The 26,003-nt window shown below is 41.2% G+C and overlaps 1 protein-coding gene across 13 annotated transcripts in view; it reads left to right on the top strand.

The window, feature by feature from the left end:
• The window catches only part of arvcfb (ARVCF delta catenin family member b), a 255,585-nt gene that overhangs the window by 159,204 nt on the left and 70,378 nt on the right, over positions 1-26,003 (top strand). For 11 of the 13 annotated variants that reach the window (XM_025896848.1, XM_005472989.4, XM_025896846.1 and 8 more), the window contains 4 exons: positions 4,033-4,191; positions 4,933-4,953; positions 11,947-12,587; positions 21,767-22,272. In XM_025896848.1, the coding sequence (XP_025752633.1) occupies positions 4,033-4,191; positions 4,933-4,953; positions 11,947-12,587; positions 21,767-22,272 (1,327 nt within the window). The remainder of the gene's footprint in view (positions 1-4,032; positions 4,192-4,932; positions 4,954-11,946; positions 12,588-21,766; positions 22,273-26,003) is intronic. The other 2 variants (XM_005472986.4, XM_019365892.1) reach the window with 1 other exon arrangement.

Genomic DNA, 26,003 nt, shown 5'->3' with positions numbered 1-26,003 from the left:
TATCAATATTGAACTTGCACTGTGCATCAATACTGGCAGGTAGACTTGAAAATATAATTCCTCATATTATAAATGATGATCAGACAGGATTCCTCAAAACTAGACAAACTCATGATAACATAAGGCAAGCCTTATACTGAGTGGATGGTATGAGCAAAAATCAAAGGGAGTCCATTGTTTTGAGTCTAGATGCAAACAGTTCAATGGGAATATCTTTTTCTGACATTGCAGTGATTTGGTTTTAATAAATAAGTCATTCAGCTGGTAAAAAACGTATATCGCTGTCCAACTGGGAGAATAAAAATAAATGGGGCTATGACCAATGTAGTGCCCATTCAAAGAGGCTGTTGGCAGGGTGACTTTTTAGTCCAGCCCTATTTGCTTTATTTATTGAACCTCTTGCACAAGCAATTAGAGAGGAAAAAGAAATCAGAGGAGTATAGACTAAGGATACTGAATACTGAAGGATAGTAAAACTTCCACAGATGATATATTGGTAAACTTTACTCACTCTGAAACAAGTTAACCAAAATTGTTGTCAAGTATGAAAACATTTGGTGATTATTCAGCAAACAAAAATACAAAAAAACTCAGGTTATGACATACAAATATGTACTAGACAGATGAAAACCTGGGTTATAAGATTCCCAAAACATTATCTGAGATCTATGATATAAATTATTTACTGATTATAAGGGAATCAAAGGAAGGTATACATAGATGGACTTTGTTATGCAAGTCAAGTAGTAGTAGAGTTGACATAAACAACTCGATCAGTCCTGGTTGAAATACCAATGAAACTATTTAATATGTGGAGCAGAATGCTCTCAGGATTCATATGGAAGCCCAGAGTGAGATACACAACACTACAGCTTCCTGCAAAGTCATTTTAAAGCTGCAGAATTGAGATATTTAATCTACTGGTGCAACCCTTCCTACAAAGCAAAATAGTAAGGTGGACATGACTCAAATAGATTTACCATTGCAAACAATAATCAGAGACAGGAAATCACATTTAGAACAGAAAGAAAATCTAAACTGTGGGACAAGAACACCCCTAAATATCTGGTTTGAAGAATATGAAAAACTAAAATTAGGAAATCAGATGAAACTGCTACGATGGGTAGCATATGATAAAGAATTTGCTCCAGCCCAGCAAGATAATTGCTTTAAACGTTGGTCAGCCAGAGGTGTTTGGACATCAGATGCAGGGCAAATGCACAGTTTTGAAAGACTTGAGGACAAACATGACTTGGAAAAGCAAGACTACTTCCGATATCGGGGGTTAGATCCTATTTTAACAGCAACATGAAACCTAGGGATGAAAGTAATACTGGCCTAATCATCCTACTAACTGATGCGTACAAATCTAAGATTACACAACTGAATAAATCCTGTTCAGTTCACGGAAGAGAATTTACATGGAAAAATATGATTAGATTTTTTTTTACTACCCAAAAACTAAAATTAAAGCAGAAGGCCCAATGTAAATGTGGACGTTGTCGGAGACAGTGTGGAGAACTGGTAGCTGATCACTTTCACATCTTCTGGGGTTGCCCAGCTATTCAACCATATTGGAGTGAAACTGTAGAAGTAATTACCCATGTGATATGGTTTAAATTGAATGGTTTCTTACCAGGCAGCTGGTAAGAAAGCAGTTACCAGGAAATGGCTAATGAAAGAACTCCCAGTAAAGACAGAATGGAAAGAAAAAGTACAGGAAATGTATAAAATGGAGAAATGAACTTTTTCAGACTGTAGAATGGATCAGCTCAGTAAATACTGGAGGTAATGGGAAAGCTATATTGAACATGAGGGCGCCATATCATGTAGTAGTTAATATAAGGTATTTTGACAGAAAAACTGAAGTAGATATGTATGTGCTTGTTGTTAAACCCTTTTATTGTCAATGAACCCTCCACATAATGAACATCTGCTAAAACCTGTACCACTAATCAGACTGGCGGCCACAATGTTGATGCCTTACAAAGCTCTGTTTTTGAAAAAGGGGAGAAGAAGGAAGGGATGACCTCAGATTATACCTATACCACCTGTATGTCAACGACATATGGGACGGTCACTGATCAACCTGGATGGCTTGAACTTGATTTACTTGGTGTTACATCTGTGCCATATTTTGTACCCCCTTTTGTTTTTGTTTGTTTGTTTTTACTTTTCCCTATATTGCTGAAAAAATGGTAAAATGCCCAATAAAAACAAAGTTCAATAAAAAGAAAAGTCCTTAAGAAATGGAAAGAAATCCAGGCACAGCTAGACACAGAACACGAGCGATGTATCTGACTCTTCATTTGATCCATCTACTGTTCACTGAAGCCTCATCTGAAACTCAGTTAAAGGGAAACAGGAAGTAAAGACCGAGGTACACCAAATTATATAATAACTAGACTGAAAATTAGTGGCATCAGGTATTTTGTAGTGTTAAATCCAAATTTGAAATTTCTGGTTCACATCATTATCACTATGGATTGGGGAGATCAGGCGAGAGGTTTAACAGTAGTGTCTGCTGCCCTTAATAAAACATGGTAGAGGCTCTGTCATGGTTTCATGCTGTAGTTCTTTGAGTGGTTGTGGGGATCCTGTCAAAAGTGATGGAAATATGAATGTAGAAAAGTACCATCAGATTTTAAGTCGTCATTGGCCTCCTCAGAGCCCAGACCTCAGCATTGCTGAACCAGTGTGGGATCATTTTGACCGAGATCAGAGCTTAAGGCAGAAACAAGAAGCCTGGAGAAATATTCCTGAAGACTACTTAAAGAAATTATAAGAAAGCGTGTCTAAAAGAGTTCAATCTGTGTTGAAGAGCAAAGCTGGTCACTCCAAATATTGATTTTAAACCTGTTAGAACTGTATTAACTCTGCCTTTTCTTTTTTTTTTCTTTTTTCCGCATTTGAAGAAATTGTTTCACCCATTTTCCTAGCAAAATATAAAGAACCAAGGAGTGGTTCAAGGCTTTTGCAGAGCACTGTGACAGAGATGGAAAGAGACGTCAACAGTTTTTCAGTCGAATGAAGACACCCGGGCACAGTTTAAGTCACAAACTTACCTGCCACAAACAAGAAGTGTGGAATGCCTCCAATCTGCTGACAAGTTGTTGTTATCGTCCTCCATGCTATGTTAGCTTTTGTTCTAACAATCACTGCGCTGCTGCTGACACGTGGCATAGTAAACACAGAGCAAGACAGAACCGAATCGAATCGATTGGTCCGTTGTCGTCGATATCCAGTCTAGCTTTCTGAGTCACTGTCCAAACTATCCAATTCAATTACTGAATCACTGCATGTCTGGTGTTATGCTTCCCTATCCTAAATCTACTGCTGTTACAGTGACAATAACATAAACGTTTCAAATTCAGCTACGTCCTTTATTGAGTGAACCAGTAGTGCATTTGTGTTTTAAACTGCTGTTTTAAATCTTTGACAGTGTATGTAAATTTCCATGACCTATATACAAGCGCACTATGTGCTGGGACAGACTGAATACGTTTGACACACTGAGTCATTGTCGTTGTGAAAACGGCAGTATGTTATTTTTAATTATATCCATACAATACGGTTACATTTTCACATTTCAGTCATTTTCATGAATATTTTTTTGCAGCCCTTTTTTCATACTGCATCGTGTTTGGAAATCGTAAACACTTATTATTCATATCCGTGTATTTTAAAGCAGTCATTTTCTACACATTATTATTCACGCCGTGCGCTTCACACTTTCCATCTACTTGATGTTCGAGTGTTGCATTGCAAATTGCAGGTGGCATTATATTTAATACACTTCATTTGCAATGTTCTTATTTATGCTCTGCTTCTCTCTGCTGGATTCTAATGTCATTTGTTGCTGCTGTGGCCCAATTAAAGTTTCATCTTGTCGTATGTCTAATGGATGATTACCTGGATGCTGTTCTGTTTTTCTCCACTCTATCTTAATAGCTGATTAAAAAAAAAAAAAAATCTGTCGGTTACTTCAGTTCAGTTTTTCTCAGATTCTCTTTTTTCCTTCTCTCTGCACAGGAGCAGAGCCCCAGTAACGCCACATCCCTGGCCATGATGCAGGAGCCGCAGGAGGTGGTGGAGGAGACGGTCACCATTGAGGAAGACCCCGGCACCCCCACCTCCCACGTCTCAGTGGTCACCTCTGATGATGGAACCACACGGCGCACAGAAACCAAGGTAAGATGCAAAGCTGCACACACAGCATGGTCACAGTGCATAGGCAGGGGCTGGTGCTGATCCATAAAAACTAGTGACGACATGGTTAAATAGAAAGGTGAGTTATACAGTGGGGCCAATAATTTGATACACTGTTAAATTTGCGCATTTATAGCACTTAAATGGAGCAAATTTCTGTTCATTGACCAAACTTACAAATTCAGCAGGGGATCAAATCATTTTTGTCCCCCACAGATATATTAGCTTGCTGTCGACTTTTTCTATATTACTGTGTTGATGGAGTTATTCAGTTAAAATTTGAAACTTCAAAATGTTTTGGTTTTTTTAGAAAGCTATGACCTGTGCATAACACTGATAAGCCATACTTTTTCTGCGTACTATCACACGAGTAGGACACCTCAAAGCAGCGGCATTGTTTTGGCACATTGATCCCAATAACCTCATAGTAAAAAACTCCCCAAAGTCCCTTTGATCCATTTCAGTATTGCTCAAATTATGCTTATGGATTACTGCTTGGTATCTCCACTCCCAGACTTCCATTCTTAAGAACTATAAATCCCATAATCCTACAGCCCAAAGTGGTTTCATCTCCTTCTCATGGCTTTATTTGCTTCATTTTCTTTCTTTTATTTGTTATTATTATTATTATTATTATGAGCAAACTCCCCTGATGTTCTATCAGTTTTGTGCTCCTCAAAAGCTCCTTTGTTGATTTACTGTGTTCTTTTGTTTTTCTGTAAGGGTATATCAGCTAACGTGAAGGTGAGTTGACTTTTGTACCAGTATAGCTTTTCCCATCACGCCGCCATTATTTGTGTGCCCATACAGGCTATAGCAGCAGCGTGCAACACAACTCTGCATCATCACAAGCTAAAAGCGACCTCTCACTTAAGTCACTGCTTGCTGCTTCCACCTCGGTTGATCTGTCCCTAGCAATACTCTCTTTTGCATAGTTTTTCTCTGTCTTTGTTTTATGTAGTGTCTCAGTATTCCTTGGCGGAATCATAAATTATAAGAAAGTCTATAATTTATAACTTTGATATACAGCTGCAAGCAAAAGCTTGACAATCTGTGGCCTTAGCAGTAAATATGGAGGTGAAATTAGAATCAGACTCTTTGAATCAGTGAGACGGCAATCTGGTGTGAGTTTGGAAAAAGGATCAATCAAAGTCGGACCTTCACAATAATGTCTGAGAAAGCAAATAATGGCACAAACACATCAGATTTGTGGGGCCTGCACAAAAACAGCAGCTCGTTATGCGTCCTCTCTAAAGAGTTTTGACTAATGCAGTCCTTTTTACAGCACATTTTCCTTAATAAATAAATGTCCAAGTCTAGTTTTTATCTATATCTAATTTTAGGACTTTTGTGAAAATCTGATGACGTTTTAGGTCATATTTATAAAGAAACACAGTGAAGTGTTCACAAACATTTTCCTGAAACTGTAGGCTTTAAATTATAAGGTTGAGGAAATTTAATATCAGTGAAATTGTTTTAGGCTTCTTGAAATCAAAGTAAATTTGGTGTTTAACATGTAAACCAGGACAAAATCATTTGCTACCTTGCTGAAGATCTCAGAGCTGCGAAACCTTTTCAGGCGGCATCATTAATCTGCTAAAGCCTGAGATCGTCGTTGTATTTGTATTTGACCAAACACCATCATCAGAATAATGCTGGGACTGAGAATTCAGTTTTTCTACATTTTAAGGCTTTCAGAGATACAGTTGTATTGCAAAATCTTTGAGGGGGGATTCAGATATACGCCTTTGTGGCTACAGTCAGCTGCTGTAGCTGGAGGCTTCCAGAGCAGTGGTGAGGAGCTGTGTGGAGCTCTTACTCCTGTGACTGTAAAACTGTAATTAAAAAGCCTGGTCTAATCCCTCATCAGGGAGGACCCGTTGCCCTCCAGCCTGTTTACTGCTAGGGGATTGGCCACACAAACTCTCTCACACGCTTTTATGCATTACAGCGCAAGACTTGTTAGGAGTAACACACACAAAACACGTGCAGTAAAACATCACACTAATCAAGGGCTTTGCTGCCGAGGACGGGGAAGGAGGAGACTAGTTTTAAGGGCCCGCCACCCGGCTGAGAGGTGGGGCTGCCTGTTTTCTGGAAGTCACTTTGAGGGGGAAAGTAGATTAAGCAGATTGCTCAGGGTGAACTTGTGGAAGGTTGTAGGTCTGTGGTGGTAAACAGATCCAGACCCAGTTGAGAATTTAAACAGAGAATTTCGTCCTGCTCGCTTTCCTTGTCTGTCTTTTCCCCAACTCCTCTCCTGTCTTGGACTTCCTTTTCCCTATCCCTCTTTCCATTTCTCCCAGCAAGTCAGTTGTATTTATGTGCATACGTGCTCTTTTAAACCAACGTTTTGCCATGTTTTCTAATGCTAACACACTCCTTTCCCTTTATGATTATCCCCCATCTCACTGTTTGAAGATAAAGCACTTCTCCTATATTACTGATTTGCAGGCAAAAAAAGAAAAAAGTTTGTTCAGTTGTAAATATCTTTCTTTTAATTCAGTATTCAGGAAAATTACTTAGTAGACTAATGGGAAAGGAAGAGAAAAGTGTGGGTTTTTCCACTTGATTGTCCGTGGGGGAAAAAAAAACGGATGGGAGTTATGTTGTAGAACTGTGTGGTTGTGCAAAGAGGGGTAAATTTCAGGTGACAATTGCGGTTAATGTTGGAAATTTCTCATTTAAGGCTGCAAAACAGCTCTGAATAACCTTTCATTGGCAGATTAACTGCTGGTTCTGTTTATGCGCTCAATCAGGTCAACTCAAAAGTGAATTGGCCCAGACCCTGAACGTGCATGTGAGTTAGAACACATATACATGCTCAATTAGAGCCACATTCTACCTCCTGCCCCACAATGCCATGCTTTTTTTTTTTTCTCTTTTTTCCTTGGCTGCCTTCCAGCCCTCTTTTCCTGCTGGCAGACACTCTGAATAAAACACCGGTCATTTCAGTGCTAAAGTACAGTTGGACCAATAAAAGCAGCATTCTTTCTCATTGGTCTGGATGTGAGTTAGTGTGTGTGTGGATGCAGACCACCAAACCAATGGCATTTTCATAGCCCGTCATGCACTGGCAAGTCAACCTGAAGCAGCTACTGGTTATTATCTCCCAGAGAAAAAAAAAAGGCCAAATGGTGATTTATTCATGTATGGCTGTTATTAAAAAAATAAATTGTCTTTAATGAAGATAGACTGCACACTCAACAAACTAGGCAGTTACTTGAGCAGAGTAAGAACTCTTTTCTCTCAAGATGCAGACAACTGCTGCAGCCATGTGACATGGTTTATAAGTATGGCCGAGCCCGGCGCATAATTAGCTTTGAAATCTGACAAGAGTCTTAATTTTCTTTATCCTTCTAAAAGTTGATGATACACTGCAACAGTGGTGTCAGATATATTGTGAACCCCTTTTTAAAACTGGCTTCAGTGGAATGATTGCTAACGAAGCAGCTAATCAAAGGAAAATTGCCACCTTGGGACGTTCTTGAAATCGACACAGCTGTCAATAGCTCCATCTCCTGTGAAGCGCAGAGATCGCTAAGCTCGTTGCTCTAATGTTGAAAGTGTCTGACACCCACAGGAAAAATGATTTGACTGGTGCTTCGGATACAATGTAGTCAAAATTGCTGACTGGGTTTCCATCTTTGTCTATTCTCACTGCAGGAGGCTAATGAGAGTTAGCCTGCTAACTCTGCGTGGGGCTACAGAAGTTGAAGCTTCCTGACAAATGCTGGATTCAGAGGAATAATTAACAATCGAGACAAAACTGAATAATAATGTCTGAGTCACGATTTGAACAGGCCTAGTGTTAAAGCCCACCTTCCCAAAAAATTTTATGTGACCATAAAATGCATGGAAAAGCAGCATGTAGCCACTGTGACATCATCCATCGTTTAGGGAAGTTCCCTGGTGCTGAGCAATTTAACGATTGCTACCTCGGTATTTTGAAACCAGCGACAACAGGCAAGAAATTGAAACTGAGAAACCAAGGGACACCACACTCTCGTATGCCCTAAAAGCCTGTTTTATCCTCCTTCTTGGCTCTAACTGGGACCATAGCTTACAGAATGAACATGATGTTGCATTTATGAAGACTTGAAACTAGCCATTAAGACCGTAACCTCAAATAAATCAAGTGAGAGGTTGTTTTCCCCATAGGCTTCTACATCTGGACTTCTTTTTTTTTAAAACAGCTCTTAATAAATTAGAGAGGTATGTTTAACCTGAAGCCTGAAGTTTCAGTGTCACGAAAAGGTAACCTATGCTTAACACATTTTGTTTGAAATCTGCTGTAAGTGCCATATATGGAACAATGACGCACTTTAAGATGAGGTTTTTATATATATATATGTATACATACATACATACATACATACATACATATACATATACATATATGTGCTTTCTGTGTATTATTGTAATTATTGTAGGCTCTTTACCTATATAGTATCCTATTAGAATCTTCCACATTCCTGATCTGATTCCTGATCTGGCACCTCCACCACTCCTTTCCCCTTCCACATTTCCACCTTGTCCTCTTCCTGCTCATTTCAAGCCTCATGTCCTGAACTGAAATCAGAGCTCTAACACACTAAAATAGGCATAAACATGCCTTTTTATTCTCCATTTTGTCGCAGTTACTATCGGCAGATTAGACCCTCCCCTCCGACAGCTAACAAGAGCCGGCTAAACAGCAACAAGAACAGCTGGTTATAAGCTAGCATTATGCTAATGTTTGACTCCAGCAATGTTAGATCTAGCTCAAAGTGACTCAGGCCAACAGAAAAGTTAAAATTCCTTAAAAATTTTGGTGTCGCTGTCATCCATCAGAAGTGAGCTTCATTGGCTCATCGACCTGTATCAGCCTCCTTTCACAAAGCTTTACAGCATCCTCCAGACTGAATAGCTGTGGATGCTCCACACCTGACATTATCACATAAACAGTCATCTGACGGATTTATTGCTAGGTGTTGATGTTATAAACATATAGTCTGTACAAAAAAAATTTTTGATCCAAAAAACAGAAACACTCTGACCAGCCAGCTGTGGCCATTTTGGGTTTCAAGCGGTTAAAAGAAAGAATATCACAGTCTCATGACGGAAAACACATAGTAGCTAAATATCTGAATTATGGGAAGAGCTTTACTCCTTCACAAATATTTGGCCCCTCCTCTGAGGTCCCACTGGCACTGGAGGAGACTTCTCTTATACATCTGTGGTTTAGTGGTGATTCCAGCTCATTAAAATAGCAGTGTATATGTTTATTAGATCATGTTGTTATTCCTAAGCTGTTTCTCTTTTGCACACTGTTGCTTGTTACACTCAGACTATGTGAATCAGAACTGTGAGGATCAGTATGTAATGAAACAAATTTTCCCACGTATCCCTCCAACTTCAGGTCACCAAAGTGGTGAAAACCATCACCCGTCGCACCTACCACCCATTGTTGGTGTCTGACAACTTGTTAGTGGAGTCCAGGCCTGCCACACGCACCCCCACCCCGGTCACCAACTCGACCCCCACCCTATCCGAGACAGACCCAGTAAAGGACGCCGAACCTGTGTGATTTGTGTTGTTTCTTGCCTCCTCCTGCCTGCCTGAATTTTGCCAAGATATAATAACAGTTTTAATTTTCCTCATTCTCTTTAAGAGAAGATGAAAACTAATCTCAGGTTTTTGCAATCATAAGCTGCTCAAAAATCTGATTACGCCCTCAGTTTTGCCTCACTAACGCATGGCCACCTTGTCAATTTAAGCGCCCGATAAAGTGAATGCCACAGAGGTTGTGAAATGTCTTGCAGTGCTGTAAAGTGGACAGTTTGACGCCTGCTACTTTCCCCTCTGTTTTAACAGTTTGGTAAACAGTCTAGGACTGTGTCTAACTGCCTGTGGGTTTTTTGTTTGCTTTGTTTTTTTGTTAAACATTTTTCAGTACTGCTGCGACTTTCCAAGCATGTACAAACACAGAAATCTTGAGTATTGCTACATATGCATATATATTTGCAACCAATTTAGCAATTCTCTTTTAGGCCTGTTTGCACCACTTGAGCATATTTCAGAGGCTCTTCTGAAACCCGGGTCCCTCGTCTCTCCTTGCGTGACGGTTTAACGCCTTGTGAACTTGAGCGCACATCAAAGAGCGTTTGAAACCTATCCGATAGCTCCCTTTGCAGCCCTTGCAAATCGCCTAAAAAGCTGTGTTTGTACAAGGCAGCCGGGCGTGTCGAGGCTGGGAAGCTGTAGCATTCAACATACCCTCCTCTCAGTTTCTGTCAGAATAAAATAGCACCAAGTATTAACAAAAGGTGAATAAAAAATAGTAGATATAATCAAGAAACATATATATCTGAGGAAAAAATGTAAGAAAAAGAAATGTATATATTAAAAAATGTGGTTAAATGGCATTTATTGTGGCCACGTAGCCACTTCATGCACAGTATGACATTTAGGCTCTAGCTCCTGTTGGTTCATCGAGGCCCAGCAGTAGCACCAGAGCAGTCTAGACTTGGGGTCCTGCTATGACCTGCCACAGTGAACAAGATGAAAGCGAGCTCATTATTGTGATTCTAAGGTCATACCATCCTTTAGCTGATGTAAATCAAGCAAATGAGCTCTTTGTTTTTTTTCATTATGCCACTCCACCTCAGCTTTGTGCAGTTAGAAACAAATGCAAACTATTCAGTAATTACTGTACTTGAAACATGTAAATGAACCTTGACGTTCCTGAAATAGGCCGTCTTATGTAGCTCACAGTAAGAGTGTAATCAAGAAGCAAGGCCAGTGAAAATTTCTATTTGTTTCAAGCCAGTTAATGAGGATGCCGTGTTTAACAACTGATATGTGGTTTATGCGTTTGCTCCTGGCGCCGTCCTTTGTGGTGCGGTTTAATGCTTCATTGTGGTTCCATGATATTATTACGTGCCTCTGCTCCTGATTAAAATCGGAATCATGGCATTGATGGGAAAATAAAGACAGTGTTTTCAGATTAACAGGGCCGTACTGAAAATGAAGCCCATCGGAATCAGGAATGAGCAGGATCGTTTTTTTTCTTTTTCCTTAGATTTTAAGTTTTCAAGGGAGCAAAATTCTCTGCAACACCTTGTCAGGCACAACGTGAACTACATCAGACCTGCGCCCCTTGCAGATGACGGTTAATTTTCATCAGCTTCATTAATTTTAAAGATGAATTTATAGCCACGGACAAAATAGCCAATTATCAGCCACAGCAGAATTCAGTGGGCAGCAAATTGCTTTCTATATGGGCAGAGAGCCCAAGGAGGGAGTCGCTGTCTGTCATTCTCCAGCCAGAAAACCACAGAGACAGCAGAGGAAGCAGAGTTATTTAGCTCAAGGATGATGCGAATTTGAGAAATGCGTGCACGCAGGTCTGGCTTTAACAGTCCCTCAGCTACGGACTGTGATGCTACATTGCTCATCTGGAGCCATTCGGGACTCAAGGTCCAGTGGAGCTATACAACTTCCATCAGGCTCAGTTGCAGCACTATTCAGCTTGAATTTGCACTTCCTGTGTACACACAGCATCTGGGGTTTAAATTTGGAGTGTTTGTCATAAAGCAGATCGGATGTGCTGCTTTTTTTCTAACCATCACGGTGTTACACAGGCTGAAAATTAAATATTGGTCAGTTAGTACTCAAAGTATTTAAACCTAAGGATAGGTTTGGTGTAACATTGTGCTACGCTGTCTGACAGTGTGTATCCGTTTCTCCATGCAGGTGACTAAGATGGTGAAGACGGTGACCACTCGGACAGTGCGTCAGGTGCCCCTGGGCCCCGATGGCTTGCCGCTGCCTGAAGGCACGTCCCCGCTGGGCAGCTACACCGATTCCATCGACCGGCGATACCTGAAGAATGGAAGTGACCGCTTCATAACGCCTCAAGCAACCTCAACCCTGACGCGCTCCTACAACAACTCCTACAACGATTCATACGGAGAGACACCGGAGAGCCAATACATTCGCCATTATGGTCTTCACGATGGCTACGCCGATTTGACGGATAACTACGGCAGTCTTTCTCGTGGTGTCAACTTCCGGCCGCCGCGGTACCCATACATGCCTAATAGCTACCGGCCAGAGAATAGCTACACCCTGCCTATCAGAAAGGATGATTATGGCCATGTGGCGCAGCCCCAGGTGCCTATGGGCAGCAGCACTGTGGATCTGAACCGCTCACAACCAGAACGCTTCCAGCCTGAGCCGTACGGTCTGGAGGATGATCGCCGCAGCTTGGGCCCCGAAGAAGAAGAGCCATATGAGCTGGAGCCTGATTACTCCACTGCCAACCGACGCACCCTGCCAGGGGCCAACCGTGGGCGCACCCACCGGGAACCGCTGCGTGATGGGCCCCGAGTCAGGTGAGGGTTGCTTGTACAAAGGAGACCATTGCTAATATCTGAAATAGTGAGATTGCTATATACAGCCATATATACTGCTACTACCGCTTATGGGGCATAGTAATTTGGTTCATACAGTGTATATATTTTACTTTTTTGTACTGGAGTTCTGTTTTGGAGTATTTTATGCTTAAGATACTTTGTGTTAACACAAGTAAGTGAACTCTGCAATGAGAGAGAAGAATATTTGTCTCGTTTTCACCATAAAAAAAGACTACATCATAGTAAACAGATGTCTCTTGTCTGTGAGCAACTTGTTTGAGAAAGGAAGCATGGAATAAAGTGGTTTTGATTGCCATTTTCCTGCAAGTAGATAGTGAACATGTTTTTGTGTCAGGGGTAAAGAGGTGGGAATGAGAGACATGATGAGGGAGAGTCGGAGAGGACAGCGGGCTTTTGTCAGCTGTCTTTCAAAGCCTTTCCTTTTTTCAGGATCCTTTGTAGAGAGAGGCATAAAAAACTTGGCTCCACTGGGCAGAAAAAAGCTTGTCAGCCTCTAACAATAAGATCCCAAAATGGACCCTTGTCTCCTAATAGTTTCCAATCAGTTTGTTACCGCCCAAAGGAGAACCTGAGAAAAATGTCCACTCTCAAGTAAATCGAAGAGAGGGTTTGAAGTCGACTTGGTGTGTCTTAAAGACTTCTTTTCAATCAGCGATCTGTAGCAGATGGATATTTTCAAGTTCCTACACCTTTCCTCCACCAATCTGAGGGCTAAAATGTTTGGGCCTGAAGCCAAGTCTAAAGACAGGCTGTGGAGGTTTAAGTGCAGCAAAGAGGAAGAGAGGAAAGAGTCTGGATGTGTTTGGTTTTTGTTGTATTTAAAGAAGCTCTCCATAACTTCCAGGAAATCATTGTTATTAATGACGTCCACGTACAGAAGGTTAGCTGCACAGAAGATGAGAATTTTAAAGATAACATATTAAATTATTGGGGCCATTAGAAATGCAATAGGAAGGTGTAACTCAGAATAAAGATGGAGTGGCAACGGCCCCATGCGGCTCATGTCATCGTCAACTCTTTTACACGGATAGTGACAAATATCTTTTCTTTTATTTGTAAGCGTTTATCTAAATATAAATCATAAACCTAAATAGCTTCATATGCTACTTGTGATTTTGAGCAGTGTTTAAACGTCACAAAAAGAAGAAAAGGCACGGTTTTGAACATTTTGTTACAGGTCAGGCACATTAACCCTCACATTAATATCAACAATAGGGGTTTTTAAGTGGAAATATAGGAATTAAGATTGAAATGACTGAAAAGGCAAGGCACTACTTTTCCCTTACATTCAAAGGAATGAACAGCCACACCTAGCTTTTGCAGCAACTGCTTGCTATCTTTTGTTTAATTTGTTGTTTGAGCATATCGTGCCAAATATCTGGAACAATTTCCTCTCTCTGGCATTTGTTATGAACATCTTTGACCCTCAGTTAATGGTGTAGCATGGTAAAGGTACACACGATAGGAAATAATCTCAATTCTTAAAATTCAATCCCTCTGGTGACCGTTAAAATGTACGTGTAATGAGCATATCAATGTGCAAACATTACATTTCAGTTATGTGTGTCAATTTAGCTAATACACAGAAAAATAAATGTTTGTATTTGAAGTAAACATCTGTATGTCAGTTGCCATATAGACGTTATGAATCTTGTACACTAACTGAGAGACCAGTGTTTCTGCCTCAATATCAGTATGTTGACACTAAAGTTGACCAATGATACATGTTGCATAACAAACGTACAGCTAACTGACAATTCGTCTATTTCAGTACAAAGCAACAGTTATTTATTATTGGCTAATATTACTATCACTTGTCACTCGCAGGATAAAGTTAGCCATATAGTGGTAACTGAGCTACACTATTATTAATAGACTAATCTGAAAATTGCCAGATCAGGCTCAGGAGTTTGGATGAATTAGCAGAGCTGAAGCAGAAAGTTTCTCCTTCTTATTCTCTATGTGAAGTTGTTGGGAGCCAGTCATTCATTGAACAGTTTGTTAACTTGCATTTTCTAGCTAGTGTTACTCACTGACACTGGGACTCTAAGAAAGGCACTTGTTCATAGAGTTCAGGACATCACATAGAAATCCTCATTTACATAGAAATCCTCCATAGGCTGCTGAAGGAAACCAAAAGAGTCGTGGAAGGTCTCATTTCTCAGTTGCAATCCGTCATCCAAAGGCATGAAAAAAGCAGGACAGAGCATGTTTTACAGTGATGCAGAAGTCTGCTTTCATCCAGCATCTTAATTAAACTTATGTACACACCCACTTGTGCGTTTCAGAGTACACTGATGCGGATGAGGCTCCAAAGAACAGATGGCTAATCAGAATATCTGTCTTTACACACTTTTGACTTAGCTCTGACAATTACACACATAGTATCTGTCTGTGTCTCACACACACACACACACACACACACACACACACACACACACTTAATAATAATCCACATCTTCACAAAATGAGTCACTCCCCCATCCGCCTTGTGAGAGGCGCTTTCTCTGACAGGCAATTTGTAGCCTGCCTTACATGTGTCACAACACAGCCCTAACAGCCACATACACCCCTCAGACATGCACACTGACAGCTGCTCATGTGATTGCACAAACACACACACACACACACACACACACACACACACACACACACACACACAGATTTGTAGCAGCTCTTGAATGACTGCTGTCTGGTTAATTGCAGAATGAAACTGATCCAAAAAAGCCGATCTTTCTTTCTTCTTTGCTTAGTTTTTCCTGCACTCGCGTCAAAACAACAGCATCCGAACAGCTTTTTCCCTTCCAGTAACAGTGACAGTGAGCTCACTCCGAGTGCCCAGTCTCTCCTGAGCACTCGCAGCACAATTAATATTCTTCCAAGAAAGGACTGGCTAACCCAGCGTGCTGTAATAAATCTGGGAATTTAAGGACTTTAATAACAGCTTATCATTACGTTGCAAGCCCTCAATTATGCTCGGAAATGAAGATGTTTTGTAATAAAACCTCTTTATGCGTTGGTGTCAAGCACTCATTCTGTCACCTCCGTGGAGTCCGCTGAGTGTTTGCTCGTGGACAGAAATGATGATGTCTTTTTGGGCTTCTCTGGATGTGCCTCATTTGAAAGTCTTGTATTACCATAGCTATCAAGTACACATACATACAAAAATGCAGAGACTTGCATAGGGTGATTGGGCCAGAAAGGTGAACCATAGCATGACAGGATGTTAACAGATGGATCACATCATACATTTCTTTACATGGCAACATCTGCATTTGCTGTTTTTCTTCTTCAACCTTCAGCTTCTCCCTTTGTCATCTGTCGTTAACACAGTCAGACATTTTTTCAGTATCTCATGTCTGATGTTCACTAAGCTGCTGGTCCTGTAAAAGAACTTAACTTTGCATCTCTGCTTTGTATCTGTGAGCCAACCATTGAAAGGAGGGGTTTTTTTTTGTCTGGGCACTTTTTACTTTGTCATATCTTTCTGCGTTAATTAGTTTTGTCCATATCACGTTTCTTTTTTTATTTGAAATCTCTCTATATGAGGGAATGGCATCTCTTTCTTATCCCTGCTCAGGCTTTGCAGATACATGTTGCTCTTCCTTCCTCTCCCCATCCCCCACACTGTCTGAATGTGAATGCATCTTACTCCCTTTCGCACCAAGCCTAGCACATCCTTAATGTGTGTGTGACACACTGCGTGTGTCCACGAGCACCTTTCAGGTGTGGGTGTCCTCAGGGCCAGGTTGATTATTAGCTGCTTTTGAACCGTGCCAGACTACTGAAGCTTTTTTTAAACCAGTCTTTAATGGTTCATCTCTCCTTGGACAGTTACGTTAGGGGTAACTCCCCCCACACAGACATGTAAATACACAAAGACACATTTAGTGACCGCTTAATTGCGTAGTGTGGGGTGGGACGGTGGATGGAGGGGGTCATTTTTATCCTCTTTTGTCTGTAGTGACACTAGCCAACTCAGGCGTTTTCTCCCTTGTTCCATCTTGTCAAGAGGCATTCAAATCCAACCAGAGCAAAAGTAGTTTTTTCAGTTTTTCTGTGCTCCTTTTGAAAAAAATTACAGCTGTGTTGCATCACCTCAATAACACTTAAAATAAGGAGAGCAGTAGTTGTAGTTTTGAAAGCAAATTGTTTCTTATTCTTGCCTGATGCAGGATTTCACCTGCTCATCAGCGTGTCTAGTGTTTTTACAGGGTGAAAGGTTTGGACTGCAGGATGCTATTTTAGCATCCAGGGTGCTAAAACAAGCCAGACCTGCCATGAAATCTGTTCATATTGTTAAGTGCATGAGTGCATGAGTACAGGACACTCATGCACTGCTGCTCCGTGCAAAAACTCTTGGGCCCATAGCAGATGGTGATGCTTCTGGATTTTGCATTTGTGAGGTCGCCCTGGACTATTTCTTTGTATAGCGAATCATTCTAATGACCTGTCACTAAACAGCTAGTTACAAGATATCTGAGATGTTTCTGCTTAGCATTACTTACTTTATCTTGTTCCAGTGTCTTTGACGTGTGTTGCTGGCCTCAAATTCAAAATGAGCTATTTGGTTTTTTTAATACATTTGGTCAGTTTCAAGTTTTGATTTGTCTTTGTGCACTTTTTTACACCCATGAAAGGCTGATCAGGTATTGTTGTCACCCAAGTTTGTGAATGAGATAAGTCAAGGATGAAGCCACGTAGGAGTTTCATATTCATACCATAGGTGTAGCTACTAAAAATCTCAGGTTTGAATCTCAGTGAAGGTTAAATGTCAGAGGTCGAGTTTTCTGAAAATCTTGTGAATAGATGATCAGGAGACTGAGAGAGGTACCTCTGGCTGATGCCAGTAATTTTTTTTTAATCATTATTATTAATTTAGGATTTAAATGATTGTCGCATTTACATTACAGTTGCTGCATTCTGTATTATTCCCCTCTGTGGAAGCAGGGTGGTTATACTTCCACTCTGTGAATGAAACAATGTCACTTAATTTAAAAAATAATAAATAAATCAAATAGTGGTGTGAAAGAAGATGCTATCAGAAAACCAGAGTAATTAAAAAGTGACTGGATGGAAAGACTCCAGCTCTCTGTTCCTTTCACTTCCCATTTCCACAATGACTTCTATGCACGATAAAACAATATTAATTCAAAATGAGCTACATTGTCAACAGGGACAGTGACTGAAAACCTCATAAATGCCAAGATGGTATTTGTACATATGAAATGCAAACATCTTCTAAGCCTGTAATCCTTCATAGTCGCCTCTTTTTATGGGCCTGCAGAAGACGAGGCTCATGCATGGCCGTGACTGAAATGCGATGCAAGTAATTGACAAACGATGAAGCAATGGGAGCATATTGAGGATGTGACAGAGTTCAGATAAATCGATGAGTGCCAAACTCTGTAGATATGCACACATCTCATATCTACTGTATCTGCTTATCTTTTCTTCTCTGTGCTTTGTGTCATAAAACAAAACAAGCGCGCCCACACAGTCGTATACGAAACAAATAGGCTGGACATTTACCAGCTCGATTAACATGAAGAGAGTGATCTTCTGTAATCATGCTCAGAGCATCATCATAAATGGCTGCAGAGAACCCTTTCACATCCTATGAATACACCCTACCCTGCACGCACAATGGCGCCAATTTAAATGCAAATCCTGACATTCCCATCACTCAGCCTCAAGATGTCTGCTTCACCAAAGGCCCCGCCGCGTTGGCCCAGATCTAAATGAGGCACGATCTGCACAACTGTACATCTTATCTGTGTATTGAAGTGCACATGAGAAACACGGCACGGCAGATAATGTGTCTGCGTGTGTGTGTGTGGCGGGTATGTGCAGTGTTGTTGATGCTGAGATTGTGAACTACCCTTCTTTTAGTGCGGGGTAATTTCTGCCTTTCTTTGCCTTGTCAAGTCAAATACTCTATAGCAAAAGAGATCTCTGAATGTTGTTGTATGTGTTTGGATCGTGGCGTACACATGGAAGCAATTAGTAAACCAGCAGCACGTGTACTTAAAACTTCCCTCCTTTTCCTTGTAGTGTGTCAAGAAGCTCAGTGTTTTTTTGCCAAACCTCAGAGCAGCAGTTGTTGTCCAAATGATGTGCTGTAATCAGGCTTCTGCGCTCGTGATTGGCCCCTCCCTCCATACTGTGGTTACAGGCTGCTGTTGAGATTTGTGGCTCCCCAAAATGTTCCATGAAGATTAGAGAGGAAAAAGAAACTTTTAAAAGAATCGTAAACACAGAGAATACACCAAATGCCCTTTGCAGTTCAGGTTTGTTGTGACTTGACATATGCCTTCAAGCTACAGCCATTCAGCACCACGGCTCTTTCAATTTAGTTAACTTGCAGCCTTTAGCCGCAGGGCTGTTCTTGACAGCCTTGTTGTCTTACTCCATCTCTATTAATCCTCCTTCCATCCACCTGAATAGGAGATTTAGAATCTTTTTACAATAGTTAGGCAGGAGTTTTTCTTTTAGTACATCTCGCATCGATTTTTCTGGCAGCAAGATGCACCAAGTTGTACCATAAAAGCCAAAATGTCACTTATGGAAAAGACAACGCAACAAATGAGGGAGGGCACGTGTCCTGCAGACAAGATGGCTGCTCAGCACGACTGCTCCAGCTAACTTTTAACCAGCTTCTATCGATTATACAACTTCCACGCGTATGCAGTTTATCGGCCCATCTCTCTAAACATCCAAGTCTCTTATCTGGCAAAGAACAGAAAAAAACATTGAGATAAACTGAGTGCTCAAAGTTTAGCACAAATTAACAAAATATATTTTATGTAATGACTTTGAAAGCAGTAATATCCAAACGTCCTTGCTTTTTGTTCCACTGTGCTGAACTTGGAAACAGAGAGATGACTGATTTAGGTGTGCAAGCACTTAACGTTGTGCTATTTGCCCTCCAGCTCTCGTTATTTTGTGGAGGGCTTTTGATAGCACACGAATATGGAAAATTGCCTGCTGCTGTAAAAGTATGCAGGACCATATCAACTTGCCGGCCTTAATATGCTTTAAACGTCCTGTTCTATACATATTTTGCCCTAGGAAGGTCTCCAGTACCTTTGCATGCTTCATGCACTTTAGATCTGTGAAAACCTGATTAAATTTGTTGCACTCCACAGCTGTTGTTCCAAAAGGTGCTGTTTCAAACAACCCACACTATGCAAACCATCCAAAATCTGGTTGTAACATAGAGTGGAAAGGAAACAAAAAAACTGACGTACGCCTTCACAGCTTTCGTCTTAATAAGAGGAGACGTGAACGGGAAAGATGCTTGTGGGGAACTTCCAAAAGACCCGCAGCTTTGTGTTGTCACTTTTCTCCTGTTGCATTCGATACATTTAGTCAGCTCATTATAAGCAATGACTAAGAGCAAATGTCACGTCTGTATTTTTCTTTCACAAGCGATCTCAGATAGCAATTGAAAATCGCTTTTTGAAATGTCAGAGATTTCTCCTGCCAGGTAGTAAACCACTCACTACGGCGGTTGATTCTTTGGAAAACGGCTTGAGCTTAAATTTCAAGGTTTGAACAGAAAATGTGTTCAAACCGGGGCCAACATCACTACAACAATTTAACACCTAGACTGCCTCGCAACATAGAGAAGGTGATGAAGTAGAGGATTTTCATTTGAAGTAAGCACTAAACATTCATCAAATTTGTTCATAAAAACAAAGTGCCGATGTGTGGGAAGCATAATTAATAAAAAACACATTACAACTAGAGCTTGGTCAGGAATTCGCTGCTTACCACTGACCACCATTTTGTCACATCACTAACCACCATATATCAAGTACCACAAGCGGAGAGCAGCTGTATTATGTCATGAGGGTACGCAGTTTCAAGCTGTGGAGTATGTCGAGGTATGATAATGGCTGTGCATAAGTGCACTCATGTAATAATATTCCTCTTCCCATGTTAAGATTTTTACCCCCTAAACATTCTCCTTATAGACAAAAGAGACATGTTAGTGAAACAAGCTCCAAAAATGTTCCTTTGAACTTTTCTGCGAGTGTTACATTTACCTGAGCTGCTGCAGTTGAGCCCAACAACAAAGAAAACCTTTCCTATGATTAAAGAAAAACAATAAGTCACCTGGACTCTAGCAACGATGATCTGTCACTGGAATTGAGCGCCTATTTTTTCATCCATGTTCCAGTAGGAAATTGATGAGGCTGTCTATGGAGTAAAGAGTTGTAGAGGGCAGGCTCTGAGAGGCTTGGGAAATAGGGGATCATTAAAGGAACCTCCCCCCTCAGCAGACCCCATGAGCTCCCTTCTTTCTCTGCCACTCAGTTCCATTGCAGAAAAATTAGCAAAGCTCAAGACTGTTTAGGTCTTTAGCTGTAATGGCAGCAGCACTAATAAGGGTAATGCTGGTAGAAGCGTCCCAGAGTGATGGTCATTAACATTTCAGCAAGTTTATGCTAGAGTTGGCACTGTGAGCAAAGGGAGCCCTGGAGGTATCATAGGAGCTCATAGTCCTCCCCGAGGGGACAGCCAAGCTCTCGGTGTTCCCTGGGGGGAAAGACATCAAATCCTTTCTCTGCCGTATGTGGTGGCTTCTAGAAGGGGGAAAAAAAGAAAAGGAAAAACTTCACAAGGCTATCCTTCAAAGGATTTTCTTTAGTATTGCCTTGTCTCTGTTTCTTTGTGAAGTGCCCGTTTTTTCTTTCACCAGTCTTTTCCTGTCTCTCAGTCACTCTTTCTAAGACTTTATGTTTCTTGAAGTCTGACATTTTTGTTGCTGCCACCTGGCAGGGAGGAATAATAAGAACGCTGCATACTATGTCTTTTATTGCAAAGAACTGCCATCACAGTCCTTCTGACAAATCTGGTAAAATCAGATCTGAGCCACAGATCATTCTCTTTCTGTCCAGTACTATGTCCTTTTCCTCCTCTGTCTCTCACTTCTTTTCACCTCTTACTCACCATGTCCTTTGCTTTCTCTTTTCCCCTCATTAGTCAGCAGCTTTCACCTCAGTTAGCTTCTCTCAGAGTGTTTCCCCCGGCTGCCTAATTCTTCTCTCAGACAAATCTGTCTGAGTCACCTCCCATTTACCTCGTCCATCTTCCTCGTCCTGACTGTTCTCTCTTCTCTCCTCATCCAGAGGGTACCCAGATGACCCCATTGAGGCTGAGCTGATCGATGAGCGCCACCCTTACATCCATGGGATGTATTCAGCACCACTGGCTCAGCCAGAGAGGGGTAGCATGGCCAGTCTGGACCGCATGGGTGGTCGTCGCTCACCTTCCATCGACAGCATCCGCAAGGACCCACGCTGGCGGGATCCAGATCTCCCTGAGGTCATTGCCATGCTAGGCCACCCGATCGACCCAGTCAAGTCCAACGCCGCTGCCTACCTGCAGCACTTGTGCTACGAAAACGACAAGATTAAGAAAGATGTGCGTCAGCTGAAGGGAATTCCAGTTCTGGTGGGTCTTCTGGATCACCCCAAGTCTGAAGTCCATCGTAAGGCTTGTGGTGCCCTGCGCAACATCTCCTATGGCAAGGACAATGACAACAAGGTGGCCATCAAGAACTGTGATGGCATCCCGGCCCTTATCCGCCTTCTGAGGAAGACCAACGACATGGAAGTTCGAGAACTCATCACAGGTAAGATACGTATTCCCACCTTAAATTAATAATTTGGAATTTTAGGATTACACTCATTTCCTGTTCTGATTGAAGTTAGAGGAGATTGATACTGCTCAAGTCTCTTGTGATAAATACGATGAGGTATGAAACAGTTACCCTAGCTTCGTAGAGAACCAATAATCCTCTAATCTTATTGAGTATTTCATCCAATTTTTTGTATTAAAAGGTCAATTTGAATTTTTTATTTGATTGATTTATATGAACTATTTCTCCACAGTCGGTGTATTACCTATAATACATCTTGTCAGCATCCCCCAGTATGGAGGAGCAGTAGGAGTACTGGGAGAGAAGCTAAGCATTTTAGCCACCTAATGAGTAAATAATAGCTTATATGTATTTTTGTAGTATGCTACATTTAACATTTTTCTGTGTAAAGCTACCAGATTTCTGTGAACAACAACAGTAATTTTGCATTAATGGACAAAGGAGTTACTGGCTTACCACTGCCAGTGGTTAGTTTATTTAGTATTATTGTGTGAGTTGGGTACGGTGACCCTGAGAGGTCAAACGCAGACAAAACATTACAGAAGTTGAATAAAACACAACAGATAAAAGAAAAACCCACAAAACACAGCTAAAGCCATTTGTTCTTTTTGGGGGGTTTTCTTTTTTGTCTTCTTCTGTTGTCCTTTATTCAACTTCTGTTGTGTTTTGTGTACTTTTGGATTTTTCTGCATTTTTCTATTTCCTGGTGTTTTCTTAAGTTGCAGTGTGTTTGGTGTTTCAGGATAACTTGGATCCAAACTAACCGCAGACTCACGCAGTAACACAAACTAACAGGTCAAAGCGCACAGTGGATCTGTGGTTAAAATCGTTCCACAGCAAGAGCGCGATTGGTTTGGCCCTGTTTGAAGTTTGCATGTTTTCTGTGTGCTTGCATGGGTTTTCTTTGGGACCTCCAATTTTCCAGACTCTGAGACTGTCAACAGCTTCACTTCCTGATTAAAAAAAAAAGAAGAATTTAATAAGAAGTGGTAAAGCAGCAACCTCTTTGTTAAAGTAAAATAACTGTTTTGTTCAAGGAATCTGCCATAATCCCTTTCTCTCTCTGCATAGCACTGCAGGGCTGTGAGTCATGCTATATTAAGAAGCAGATCTTTAACTGCTGACACACGTTACTATTTAGCATTATTCATATCTATAAATCATCTCAACATTTGCAATAAGTTTGTTCCTAACATACTTGCCTAATTAGCACTGAATTGCATAAGTCCCTGTATGGCAGTGAAGATCTAGACAAGCATTTAAAGCTGTAATTAGTCCTTGTTTTAGATCCCAAGAAGACGTGTTTTGAGTGCACTGATAGGTGTGGGGGTTTTCTTACCACTTATTAAACGTAACATATGTTAATGAGTAAATTAGTCTTGGAGGCATTTTCCTTCAATGAAGGATCACCAATGTCACTGGTATCAAATTTCATATTTGATTACTTTAACCTCACAACGTAGTACTGCGGAGACAGATGGAAAGTGGAAGGATAATCTATAGAACAGCAAAAAGCATATAAACATCGATCTCAGAAAACGCTATTAGATGCATTGGGTAATGAAATACTGTATGTTTTTAATTCCTTTAAGAGGAGCTATTGATTCAGATGCTAGGATAGGATTTCTTCTCCTTGACCTGGTAAATGTCATTGATGTGGGGAAAACACTCTGTGTATGTGCGCTCGGCTAATCCCTAACACAATTGGCTTGACCTGACACACTTTCGGCTGGTATTCACACGTTTGGCATCCGAGAGTGGGCTTTTGTTTTCGGTGTGAAAAATGAGAAGCACTTTCAAGTGAGAAACTTGACCTTTGCGAAATGCAGTATACACGTTAGCCCAAAACAATTAAAGGAGTTGCTATTTAGGTGGCAAATTAAGGGAGGAAAATTGTTGACAAATCCGATTTGGGCAGATGTCGATAGTTAGCTAGGCTAGGTGTTGTGTTGTCGATATCTTTGAGATTGTGGCCCTTTAAGGGGGAATATTGGCTATATTTTGGCTATTGACAGCTTCAGTCTGGCCCTTAAAAACCCCACACATGCATTTGTCTCTGTGTGTGTGTGTGTGTGTGTGTGTGTGTGTGTGTGTGTGTGTGTGTTGTCTGCCGTGACAGAGATGTTGCAGTGAGCGATGGCTGTGCTGCAGCAGAAATGATTGCCTTTACAGCACCTTGTTGCTCCCCTTCGTAGCTAAAAATAACCCTGCACCACAAGACAAGGAGGGCAGAACGGAGGGAGTTATTCCCCTCCCTTCTAGCCGTAATTATCCAACCCTCCCTCCCTCGCTCGATCTAATTTTTTTCTCTCTTTCATTCATTATCTATACTCTCATTCATTTTCCCTCTGTCACGGTTTCCTCCCTATCCCTGCCTCAGTCTCCAGCTTTACGTTTCCATTGCCAGTGCTCCGTCCCCAGTGAAAACGGGCCCGTCACAATGCAAGCTCAGCTCACAGGCTCAGCCGGTGCGGCTGGAATTGGCTGTGTTTTTCCTCAATTAAATATAATTGGGGGGGATTTAAATACAGGCCCTTTTCTTAGTCCATGTGTTTAAGAGTTTGCTGTTGGAGTTTATGCCGTCCCTCAGAAACCACAGCGAGCTCTGTTTTCTACAGGGGAAATGGGTGACGTGGAAGGAACCGAGCGGTTTCATTTTCCAACACACAAGTTGGGCAGACAGTGGAGTCGTTGATATTTTTAGAGCCTTGTATCGTTCAGAGTAATTCTATTTTCCCTCCTGGTAGGCTCAGGGCTGTTTGTGCCCTCCAGCAATTCCCACTCTGGAAATGTAGATTATTAAGCGGATTTCTCTCCTGTTTTCCTTGCAGGAGACGTCTGGTTTTTGTGGACTGACATTCAAGCAGGTGCCTGCTGCACGCCTTTTGTTGTTTGGATGAAAGATGCATATGGTTGGCAGGGATTTAAGCTAGAGGAGAGATAATGTCTAGACACACGTGTTTGTCTCTGCCCGGCTTTTGTGCTCTTGTCAATAAAATTACAGTGTTGTCTGACAAATGCTTGAGTTTGAAGCATGGGAAACATTTCTAAAACTGTATGCAGTGTTGAGATTGGTAAATGGAACTTCAGCTTACACAGAACGCCTTTGATCAGTTTGCTTTGACCAACAAGCAGCCAGTTTAACCAGATTCAACTGGGAGACTCATCTGGGCTTTTCTGCCTACTAGCTACTTCTTTCACATTGCTCGCAGATTTTATCAGTTGTTTTTAACAAACCCAAAGCACATGCACTTCCAGCACTAGCACAGATGAAAAAGCTGAAGCCAGTGAGGAAGCAGTGTAGTAGCGACTTTGTAGTGATTAATGCCATCTGACTTTAATGCCAACACCCCCAACTTTCAGACGGTAAACCTTTTTTTTAGACCTGTTGTAGCAGGAGAAGTGATTATTATCATTAATAACATTAATTAGTAATGGCTGCGTCCCATTTAAGTGCCCCACTTCTAAGGCTTTGATATTTTCCATGCAGACTTGCTTGAGCGGCTCACTGATGCACTTGATACAACTCTGTTGGCGTTATTAATTGCACCTGTGTTTTCCTTTAAGGAACAAAATGCATGCTGTGAAAAAGAGCTATGGATAGTGTCAGTGTTCTTACTGCAAGTCTAAAGGCTGAAGTCATGCAGTTGGCATTTTAAAACAAACTGGGCAGGAAAAAAATGCCAAACATCTCCCCCTTAACA

This window comes from Oreochromis niloticus, linkage group LG12 (assembly GCF_001858045.2).
Source record: "Oreochromis niloticus isolate F11D_XX linkage group LG12, O_niloticus_UMD_NMBU, whole genome shotgun sequence".
NCBI classification, from domain to species: domain Eukaryota; kingdom Metazoa; phylum Chordata; class Actinopteri; order Cichliformes; family Cichlidae; genus Oreochromis; species Oreochromis niloticus.
The sequence above is the reverse complement of the archived record's forward strand: the minus strand, read 5'-3'. Positions and strand labels throughout refer to the sequence as shown.